The sequence below is a fragment of the Camellia sinensis genome, chromosome 3 (assembly GCF_055761805.1).
Source record: "Camellia sinensis isolate YWXY chromosome 3, ASM5576180v1, whole genome shotgun sequence".
In the NCBI taxonomy this organism is placed as follows: Eukaryota; Viridiplantae; Streptophyta; class Magnoliopsida; order Ericales; family Theaceae; genus Camellia; species Camellia sinensis.
The window spans coordinates 17,221,757-17,232,812 of NC_138963.1; the positions used below are offsets into that span (position 1 = coordinate 17,221,757).

General features: G+C 39.0%; 3 protein-coding genes across 3 annotated transcripts; all 3 read right to left on the bottom strand.

Moving 5' to 3' along the window:
• Positions 1 to 1,317: 1,317 nt before the first annotated feature.
• Positions 1,318 to 2,251, bottom strand: LOC114275567 (MIZU-KUSSEI-like protein (Protein of unknown function, DUF617)). Its single transcript, XM_028217617.2, has one exon. The coding sequence runs from the start codon at positions 2,209 to 2,211 to the stop codon at positions 1,474 to 1,476; it is 738 nt and encodes a 245-aa protein (XP_028073418.2). The 5' UTR covers positions 2,212 to 2,251; the 3' UTR covers positions 1,318 to 1,473.
• Positions 2,252 to 5,384: 3,133 nt separating this feature from the next.
• Positions 5,385 to 6,780, bottom strand: LOC145821347 (putative receptor protein kinase ZmPK1). The gene is made up of 2 exons (XM_082917854.1): positions 6,320 to 6,780; positions 5,385 to 5,985 (listed from the first exon to the last, which is right to left on the bottom strand). The coding sequence occupies exons 1-2, from the start codon at positions 6,778 to 6,780 to the stop codon at positions 5,385 to 5,387; spliced, it is 1,062 nt and encodes a 353-aa protein (XP_082773980.1).
• A 192-nt stretch (positions 6,781 to 6,972) lies between these two features.
• Positions 6,973 to 7,818, bottom strand: LOC145821348 (putative receptor protein kinase ZmPK1). Its single transcript, XM_082917855.1, has one exon. It carries the CDS (start codon positions 7,816 to 7,818, stop codon positions 6,973 to 6,975), a length of 846 nt encoding a protein of 281 aa, XP_082773981.1.
• Positions 7,819 to 11,056: the final 3,238 nt, after the last annotated feature.

Consider the following 11,056-nt stretch of genomic DNA (forward strand, 5'->3'; position numbering starts at 1 on the left):
ACTCATTCCAATGTGTTATTTTCCTTTCCAGGGAAATGACGTCATACTACTTTTTACATAAAAATCAGCTCCCTACTATATGTGTTACTATTACATGTAAATAATTGACTAAGCATTTCCCATAAATATATAACTAAATTGATTAGGCATTATTTCATTGTACACGTCAATTTCCGCTTTCATTTTCATTGGCGAAGTGAAAAGTACTTCACTAATCAAAATAACCATGAAAAATGACTTTTATTTATAAAAGTCATCATATCATTTTGTGGTATTTTTTGCAAGGATATAATTTTTCTATTATACAAAGTATACAACTCTTTAAAGCTTTATTACGATTTATGTATATCTAAAATAGTCCTTTTAAAACTAACTGTTTCAAATTTAATATTTATTATTATTGATTTAATTGTTTCACGCACATGTATTTCATATCCACACATCTAACATAATATTAAACCATAAGGCAGCTCATCAGCAAGGATGTTATGAGTAATGAGTTCCATTCCTCTTATGAGAAGCCTTTTCATCTAATTTCTAATTGTCTAGCAACCAAACCAGAGATCCAAAAAGATTGTTCTATCTATATATGCAGCAATGCAACTTCATGGAAAGTTCTTTAACCTAAGAAGTAACACACCAACATGATTAGAGTGGCCTCTTTGCATAGCTACTACTTTTTGCAATGTGAGCCTTTCCAGGATGGCACAAAGCATGGTCTAATAAGTAGTTGGGACAGACATAAGCATTGAAATTAATTTAGGCAGGAAATGTGCGCCTTAACCAAATTAAAGCTAGGAATGCAATTATTGTAAAGAAGATGAACTACTGCCATTAGGATTGCTTTGAATATTCAGTACTTGATTGTCAAGATTATATTCTTGATTAAGAAATGTATTATGACAAAATAAGAAATCAATAACAATAGAAAGAAGTAAACACTCAAACATATAAAGATTTGTGCAATTCAATTTAAAATTCACACCCACACAAGCAAAAAAATACTTGACAAATTTGACTAAGAAAGTTAATGAAAACTCAAAGGTATAATTTTATTTATACTGTGAAAATTATAGCTTCTATGTTGTCCAAACAATTAAAAATAAAAATATAAAAAAATCTTCAATGAAACAACAAGAAAACAAATGATATACTACTTGAAAATGTAAATTCTAATGTCAAAAAAAAAATAATTTTGAATGAAATTAACACTCATCTTCCTCTACAATTTCATCTCTCTCATCCACCATTGAAGCAAATTCCATATAAGTTAAATGTGAATTGTTTTCCAGGATTGCCCTTCAAACAAGCCCAAAATTCCAACAAAGATTTGTAATTTATGGCTTGAAAAAAGTTTTCAAGACTTGAATTTCAAAGAAAAATCTTTGAAACAGAAAACCCATCATTTTCTAGATCCAACATAAACAAGCTTTCCTTACCCAAAATGCCCCTCTGATCAATCCAAAATTTCCATCACCTACTAGACCTCATCAAGAACACACTGAGTTCTTGACCCGGAAAATTATCCGGGTTGATCAGATGAAAAGACTCGGAGTGTGCCCCACCCACCACACATTCATAGTTAGCCCTCATGTACATGAGCTCACCATCACCTTCACCCGACCCGAACCCGGAAGGAATTACACCCGCTCCGACCGTTATGGACTGCATGGTCTTGAGCATGAGCCGGTTCGTTTCATTGGCTTTTCTCCGAACCGCGAACCCGAGTTTCCGACCGTTGCAGAACATGGTCCAGACCGGGACAGAGTGGAGCGGGCAGGAGCTGAGTTCGGATCCGGGTCGGTCTTGGCATTCGAGGGCAATCCGGACGAGTCCGCAGCGCATTTCTTTGACGAGGAGGTGGGTGGGGATGGGGAGTTCGAGGAGGAGAACGGGTCGGGTCGAGAGGCGGTCGTGTTGGACGCAGAACCAGACGTGGCCGCGGCGGTGGCCGAAGATAGTGCCGATGACCATGGTCTTGGAGGGTCGCGGCGGAGCCACCGAGTGGGTGGTGATGGAGCTTTCGTCGGAGGTTGTGGAGTCTTGGTCTTGCTCGTTTTTGTGGGTTTTTTTTGGTGGGTCTTCTTGAATGTCGTCTCGAAGCGAGGAGCTTAGGCGTTTCTTGGTGGTGGTGGTGGTGGTGGTGGTTGTGGTGGTGGTGGGGGTGAAACAGGGGAGGAGGAATCGACGGAGGGTGTCGATCTTGGTCATGGTTTCTTGATGCGAGAGAGAGAGAGGGATTGAGATTGGGAAGGACGAATTGGAACTGGGTTGGGTATGAGTAGTACGTCTCGGTGTTGTATGTTTTATATAGGTGAAATGGGGGCGGGAATGAATAAAGCCGTTACATTGAAGTGTCTAGCTATGATCTAACAGGGCACATTTGATTGCCAAATTTTAAAAGGGATTTAGACTTTTTTTGCTGTTTAATGGATGACACATTAATGGAATTATTGATAAGATTGTGAGGAGAAGTTATATAATTGGAATTAGAATGAATCAATAGTAATATTATAAATTCAAACTTAATTATTTAGAATTATTATTTTACTTTTGGAATTTATTCTATTTATGAATTTTATACTGTATAAATTCAATCAAAATAAAACAATTCCATTTGGGATAAATTCCAGAAAGTTAAGGATGAGTATTTAAAATTATTCTTAATAAAATCAAGAATTTGATATATCATAAAATTTTGAAAATAAATTAGTAGATAAGATAAATGATTGGAATAACTGAGTGAAGGATAGTCTTGGTGAAACTTATTATAAGTTAAAAATTGATAATTAAAAAGTAAAAATTAAAAACGCTCTTTAACTTTTACATCAACTTTTCTCAATTTATTTAAATTATTTTTGTTTAATAAGTTGCAAGCAAAAGTTATACCATATAGACTGATGCAAACTTTCAAATTAAAATAAATTATAAATAAGTCATTTAAACAATAACAAAGACTGCTTCAATTTATTTAGAATGATATAATAATTATTTTTTACTGTTAAACAATGTGTGAAATAAGTGTAAGAATCTTAATCCTTTACTACTACAATCCCTATGCATGACAAAAATGGGTAGTCCAAGTAGTAAGGGCTCCCTAAATTAGATTGTACACTTATGTTGTATACCATATCATCTTTGAAAGAGAAAAAATAAATAAATAAAAATCTATATGTATTACTTATTAAACTCATTTAAATTTTTTTATATACGTTGAACAAATGTCACACTAAAATATATATAGAGTTTAGATGTTCCTCAACTATAACTCCCGCCCTCATTTTGAAATAATATTAAAATTCAAATGAAACACATATGTTTTCCTACCTCTTATTCCTGTCTAGTACCTTAATCAAATGTGTTTATATTTTACTTACATTTTTTTCTTTCTTTCTTTAAAATTCTTTTTCAAGTCTTCCAACCTAACACAGCGTTAAGGTTTTGCTACCCTTCAACAATTAATGATGATAATATCTTATATATTATTATTAATTGATAAATAAATTACAATAAAATTATCCGTATCTTTTCTTACTTCTACTAAATATAATCTACAATATGGCAATATGTGAGAGTTATAATAACACCTTTTCATAGTTGTGTAATTCTTGCATTCATAGGAATAGACCCCTTATAGTCTAGGTACCATTGTCATTTATAAAGTCCTCTACTTTATCTTGATTAGGAAATTGGAAATTAGGTATGAAATTGCCCTCTCTAGGGTAGAGTTTTTACTAATATGCATTGAATGTTAAAATTACATTTAGAAATGAGGTAATTCTATTTACATATCACTGATTTACTCAGTACCCACTATCTTTTAATTTTTTTTATTACAATTTTATCCCTGCGTTAAATTACTTTTTTGGACAAAATAAACCCCAACTTTTTCAAGCATAGCGGCACCATCATCAGCTACCGCATTTATTGCCTACCTCTGACTCCATCGACGCCATCTCTCCAACCCCCGACTTTGCTGACCGCAACCTTCACAGCTCCCAATTTCATTGACCGCCGCCTCACCAATCCTCGTCATGGCTCATCTTCTTCTTTTTTTCTTCACATCTTTCCGTCTCTCTCTTCTTCGCGTCTCTCTCTCTCTCTCTTCTCCTTCTCCTCAGCTACCCCTGCAACTTGGTGGTGAGTTAAAGAGAGATATCTAGGGTTTGAATGGACGAAAAAGAAGAAGAAGAAGAGAGGGATGCGAGAGGGTGGAGGACGATGTACAACAGAGTTGGAGAGAAGGGTTGGTGGGTGGTGGTTGCAACAGCGAGGGCTAGGGAGGGTCAATAAGGTTGGCATAAGGGGAGAGAGGCCATAGAGGGGTGGACGACCAGATAGTAAGGGGTGGCTATTGGCTATTGGCTATTGGCTATTGGCGGCCAGTGGTGAAAGTACTTAGGGTTAGGGTTTTGTTAGAGAAGATAGGAGTAATTTGGTATTATTTGAAAAATGATGGTGTGTATTGAGAGAAAATAGAAGAATCTAAATTGAGTATGGTGTGAACTAAGAAAATGATGTGTATTAAAAAAATTCCGGTGTGTAAATAGAATTACCCATAGATATGATTGTTATTGTGATTTAGCAAAAGCCAACCTATTTTGTAAAGGGGTAAAAAACAAACTAGCTCATTGGAAACTTTGGAAACAACATTTTCCATTTTCAAAATCAAATGTAAAACATTTTTATTTTTATATTTATTTTCAAACATATGAAACTCAACCTCCTTGGTTGAATTGTGTACAAAATTTAAAATAATAAAAAACTTAAAACATAGACTCAAAATCAAATATATTTACATATCAACTATTCGATTGGACTATTGATGTAACAATAATAGCAAAAGTGACTAGATATCTTTTTGGCAGATGAGAAAATCCTAAATTCATTCACGTGGAGAAAATATGAAATAAATAATTCTTATTGAAAATTGATTTTTTTTTTTTTTATAGAGACTCAGCCCTATTTATAATTGAATAATCCTATTCCAAAAATCCAAATAGAAAACAAAATAGTGAAGAAAAAAAATTAAAATTTACCCAAAAATAAAAAATCTTGAGTTAGAATTCTATAACATTCTAAAGTATGCCCCCAAAAAAAGGGCATCAAAATCATACTATCACAACAACAACAACAGAAAAACAAAAACAAAAACAAAAGCAGCATGGGCACAAATTTGAAAGTCTAGAGGATAAAATTTGGCCAAGTTAACTTCATCAGTTGCCGTGTCCGTGTGTCCTGTATCAAGTATAGTCTTTTGATTCATCGTCTTGACACTCTACTAGAATTTGAAGTACCGAAGCCATTGTTGGTCGCTTGTTTCTATCTTCCTCAATGCTGGAAACACCGATTTCAACCAGTGTTGTTGCTTGGTTCCTGCTAAACTACCCTCCCAATCTTGGATCCACTATCTCCTCTAGCCAGGACTCTTCTCCACATTGATTTTTCCTTTTCACTATCCACACAAACCTTGTGAGCTCTGCTTCTGCCTCCTCACCATCCACCACCACCACCACCCAATTTGAAAGTCTAATTCCCCTAACCATCTCTAAAATCGCCACTCCATAGCTGTACACATCCACTTTTACAGTGATGGGTTGGTTCATAGCCCACTCAGGAGCCAAATACCCTTTTGTTCCTTGAATACAAGAAAATTTCGAGTCACAACCGCCTCTCTGAGACAGCTTTGCCAGCCCAAAATCCGTAACTTTTGGTTCAAAGTTACCGTCCAGAAGTATATTTTCAGGCTTTACATCGCAATGGATAACCCATTCTAGGCACTCATGGTGAAGGTAGGCCAAAGCCTTGGCTGTCCCTATTGCAACTTTAAACTGTGGAATATCATCACCCCATGTGAGGGGTGATCCTCCATGTGCTGCAAGAGTTGGCAAAGCCAACTCACATGAGCTAGCCATGTTAGGAAGCCATGTGAAGAAGAAGTTGGCACAAGCTGGCCATGTGCTGGCCAGCCTCTTCATCTCCATTCTGATTGAGTATAAATGGAGGCTAAGGGGAGGGCTTGAGACAGAGAGCAGAGCAAGCCACAGAGAGTGAGATATGTGAGGCGGAGAGACCGTCTCCCTCGGTGTGAGCGAGGGAGACGGGTGAGTGGGTGAGTGAGGAGAGTGTGAGCTCCTCCTCTATTGTAATCTTTCTGTAATATCTCCATTGTTATAGTGATAACCGGCTACTCTCCCGTGGACGTAGGCATTGAGGCCGAACCACGTTAAATATTGTGTCTCCTTGAGTGTGGGTGTGTTTTTCTGCATGGAATAATTTCTATAAGGTCTTGGGCGGGATCCCAGATCCCAACATAAACCTCTCTTTCCAACCAAGAAAGTTGTTAGAGAACAAGTGCTTGTCAAGTGAATTGTTTACTACAAGCCCTTTTTCTGAACAGAATCCCCACATTCTCACTAGATTCATGTGGTTAATTTTCCCTATTGTGCTCACTTCTGCCCAAAACTCTTCTTCCCCTTGAATTGCATCTCCCAATCTCTTCACCGCCACCAACCTTTCATCAGCCAAAAAACCTTTATAAACAGCCCCCGAGCCACCTCTTCCCAGCTCTTCCTTGAATTTCTTTGTTGCTTTCTTGAGTTCGGCATAGCTAAATCTTCTGAATTGACTCGATATCATGCGATACCCATCTTCAAGTGTGTCTGGCAAATCATGTCTCCTGAAAAAAACCCAACCCGCTACAAGAATGAGGATTTCGATCGCACCAATGGCTGAAGCAAAAGTGTACAAATAAGCCCATTTGGCCCTCTTTCCAACCATGTCATACGTGGAAGTAAAACCCACTACAACTTCAGCATCAGTGGATCTACATACGAGTTTGGAGCTATTATATATTGTTTGTTCTGATTCTCCCGATGCTTCCACATTCACGGGCAGTTTTAAGTAAATCTTGCCGGGGAAACTTGGAGACTGGTAGCCGTTGAAAAGGGCACTTTTTGTGTAACATACCCCCTACCCGGTCAGCCTATAGCTAAACGCTTCGCCATGGCAATCGTCCAAGCAGAGGTTCCTGCAATCTTGAATTGAAACTGATGGGCTATAATTAAGATCAAACCCATAATAATCTGTATACAGAAGCTCCACAAATTTCATTTGCTGAGAATTTGAACAAGACAAATTGAACTTAGGCTTGCAACCTTGATTCCAATCACTTGGACCACTGACTTCATAACCAGGAGGGCATGAACACTTTGGCTCTGGGGCATAAACACAAACACCATTCCTACCGCATAAACCATGCACATTACAAGGTTCTGTAAGAGCCACCCATGAAACTACCCACATTCCTGTCAAATTATTCAAGCTATAAAGCCTCAAATTGCCATCATAATCCATAGTAAGCCTCCTTTTGACCCCAAAACCCATATCAGAGGCACTAAATTGCAACCTATCACTTGACAAAAACACACCCATATCATCCAAAACAGCAATTCTACTACTGTCATAGTTTGTTCTTCCATTTTGGTAGACATTCAAATCAGGATTAGGCCAATACAAGCTCGATATCTCGGGCCCATCATAGATCAATCTCCACACGTTATCATTATCAAAATACAAACTGAAATACCCAGAAGCAAAACTTCCATTTCTCAACCCAGATATCAATTTCATGCTCTTGGTAAATGTTTGAAAAGGCAAAAGAGTATCAGTAGGAAAATCAAAGCTTTGCCAGAGAATGTTACCACTTGAGTTCTTCAAAACAAGGTTGTCTATCTCAAGAAACTCTGCTCTATCAACATCAGTAGAGCTGGTATTGGTCTGCCAAGCCATCGAGCCATCGACATCGGTCAGAACCATGGCTCCATTGTTGAGGATCGGGGGCACACCAGGGAACTCAAACAAGCAATAACACACAAGATTTAACGTGGTTCGGCAAGTCGCCTACGTCCACGGGCAGCGGATTCACTATATTGAACAAAATGGTAAGAATTACAACTCTCTCTGTAATTCTCTCTCTCTCTTTGCTCTCTAAGCTCACACCTCTCAGCTGTACTCCTCAACTCTCCTTAGCTTCTCTATATATAGAGATTACAAAGGCAAGAGGCACCCTTTGAAATGAGCTGGCTGCCAGCCCATTTCGGTGGCTTTCCAGATTGCTTCATGGCCTCATGGCCTCATGGCCAACTCACATGGCTTCCCCACCATGTAGCTGGCTGCTACTTTCCTTCACATGGCCAGAATCTCTGTAGCCAACTCAACAAATCTCCACCTTGGCGAGGATTCTCTTATCCAACATAGTGATCGATCAACACTGCCATGCACCCGAAGGTGCTCAGTTCCGAGAGATGTTGACCAAGTCCAAACAATGTTGGAACTTGATCCCAGAAACTACCTTTGTGAGCATATCGGCCGGATTATCTGCAGTACCAATCTTTTGAAGCGGAATATCCCCTTTATTCACAATTTCTCGGATGAAATGGAAACGGACATCAATGTGCTTGGTGCGGGCATGATGAACCTGGTTCTTTGCCAAACAAATGGCACTCTGACTGTCACAAAACACCTCAACGTGCTTCTGAACAATTCCCAAGTCTTCAATCAACCCATGTAGCCAAATAGCTTCTTTAAAGGCTTCCGTCACTGCCATGTACTCTGCCTCTGTAGTAGACAAAGTCACCGTTGACTGAAGCGTTGACCTCCAACTTACCGGCCCTTTAGCAAGCGTAAATAAATACCCTGTTGTTGACCGGCGTTTGTCTAAGTCACCAGCATAATCTGAGTCCACATATCCTTTCAAATTCTTCCCGAGTCGGTTATCTCTCTTGAACTTCAATCCCAGATTGACCGTGCCATGTATGTACCTTAGGATCCATTTCACTGCCTGCCAGTGATCTTTTCCTGGATCATGCATATACCTGCTTACCATACTCACAGCATGCGAGATGTCAGGCCGTGTACAAACCATAGCATACATTAATGCACCAACTGCATTTGCATATGGAACCTGTGCCATATGTTTCCGTTCTTCTTCTGTGCGTGGAGACAACGAAGCACTAAGCTTGAAATGAGGGGCCAATGGTGTACTTACAGCTTTGGTTTTCCCATTGATGCCAAATCTGTCTAACACCTTTTTCAGATACTGGGTTTGTGTCAGACAAACCGTGCCCTTCTTCCTGTCTCTCTTGATCTCCATGCCAAGAACTTTCTTTGCTTCTCCCAAATCCTTCATTTCAAACTCCCTTGCTAACTGTGCCTTGAGTTTGTCAATCTCCACCTTGCTCGTAGATGCAATCAGCATATCATCTACATATAAGAGCAAATAGATGAAGGAACCGTCGGGAAGCTTACGGAAATATACACAATGATCAAATTGACTTCTTGTGTATTCTGTCTCCATCATGAACCGATCAAATCGCTTGTACCACTGTCTCGGGGATTGCTTCAATCCGTACAACGATTTGTTCAGCTTACAGGCCCAATTCTCTTTTCCAGCAATTTTGAAACCATCTGGCTGGGACATGTATATCTCCTCTTCAAGATCTCCATGTAAGAAGGCAGTTTTGATGTCGAGTTGGGCGAGCTCGAGATCAAACTGTGCAACCGAAGCTAACAAGATGCGAATAGACGTGTGCTTCACAACAGGTGAGAATACCTCATTGTAGTCTATTCCTTCCTTCTGAGCATAGCCTTTAGCTACCAATCTAGCTTTGAATCTGATGTTGTCTCTGCCTAGAATGCCTTCCTTCTTGGTGTAAACCCACTTACACCCAATTGCTTTCTTGCCTTTTGGAAGTTGCACCAACTCCCAAGTGTAACAACCCTCATACTGTTTACCGATTAATGACTGCTTGATTACCGATAATCACCGATTACTGCTAAACGGAACTGATAATGACTGATAACTGACTGAAATTGGAAACCGAATTGATGTTCCATGACCCTCATAATTAATGTGATTTTATGGTATATTTATCTGAAAACTGATTAGGTATGATTAAATTAGATTAAATTAAGCTAATTAAAGAGTTTGCCATATTTACCATTTTGCCACATGAGTGGCCCACTCAATACACTACTTGAGTCATCTTTGATTCTCATTACACTCACATAACACATTTTCATCAGTCCTTGTGTTGCCTCTAACCTACCTAGAAGAGAGTTAGAGAGAGAGAGAATTGTTCTGGTTGTTTTAGCTTGAGAATCTTGAAGAATTGAAGGAGTTTTTGTACATTTGAGCTTCCCTATCCTAAATACAAGACTAAAGGTAGCTCCATTGTCTTCTTGTTCATGTTTTGAGTTGATTCTTGCATGGTTCATGTTAATTTGTAGAGCTAAGTCCTGATTTGGTTCATTAATGGTGGATTGAAGCTCAATCTTTGCATGCATGTTAGTATTGTTGGATTTTGAGTTGAGTTCATGGCAAAATGTTACATGCATGTTCATGTCTTGAGTGTAGTCCATGATTTCAACATGTTTTGAAAAGAATTGGCTCTTTAGAGCATCAAATCGAAGCTTTGAAATGGTTTGAATTCATGCATGTTTGCATGTTCATCGTGTGCTTGGAAAAAATGGTTTAAATTGAGTTTGAATTAAACGCCCTTGGGCTTTGATTTCTTAAAATTGAGCTTTGAAACATGATATTCTATGTGTTTATAAATGTTTTCCAGAAAATGGGCCCAAGAGGATTGGTTTTGATGCTTTTGAGCTTGGTTTTGAACCTGGAGCTCGAATCTGAGATTTCCAGATTTCAGTAGTCCGCTCGAGCGGGGGAAGTGCCGCTCGAGCGGGAAAATCGAGCTTCCAGCATCTTGCACTGTTTTACAGTCTGCTCGAGCGGAGGATTGGGCGCTCGAGCGGAGTCATGTCCCAAGCTCGAGCGGGCGTCGAGCGGGGATTTCACCCATCCAGTACTTTTACAGTACGCTCGAGCGGGAAAGTTTACGCTCGAGCGTGTACCTTTGTTTGCCTGTACGCTCGAGCGGGGAAACCTGCGCTCGAGCGGGACTCTGTTTCTCTGAAAATCCTGAAAATGTTTTCTAAGTGTATTTTTGCATCCTCATCCCATCCTAGGCATTCTTAGGCCTAGTTCAAGACA

Excerpts from the sequence above, each read along its gene's own strand:
- LOC114275567 (XM_028217617.2), bottom strand. The coding sequence starts at position 2,211 with ATGACCAAGATCGACACCCTCCGTCGATTCCTCCTCCCCTGTTTCACC.
- LOC145821347 (XM_082917854.1), bottom strand. The coding sequence starts at position 6,780 with ATGGTTGGAAAGAGGGCCAAATGGGCTTATTTGTACACTTTTGCTTCA. Across the intron at positions 5,986-6,319 it reads TTTCTTGGTTGGAAAGAGAG|AATGGAGATGAAGAGGCTGG; the intron begins GTTTATGTTGGG and ends ATACTCAATCAG.
- LOC145821348 (XM_082917855.1), bottom strand. The coding sequence starts at position 7,818 with ATGGTTCTGACCGATGTCGATGGCTCGATGGCTTGGCAGACCAATACC.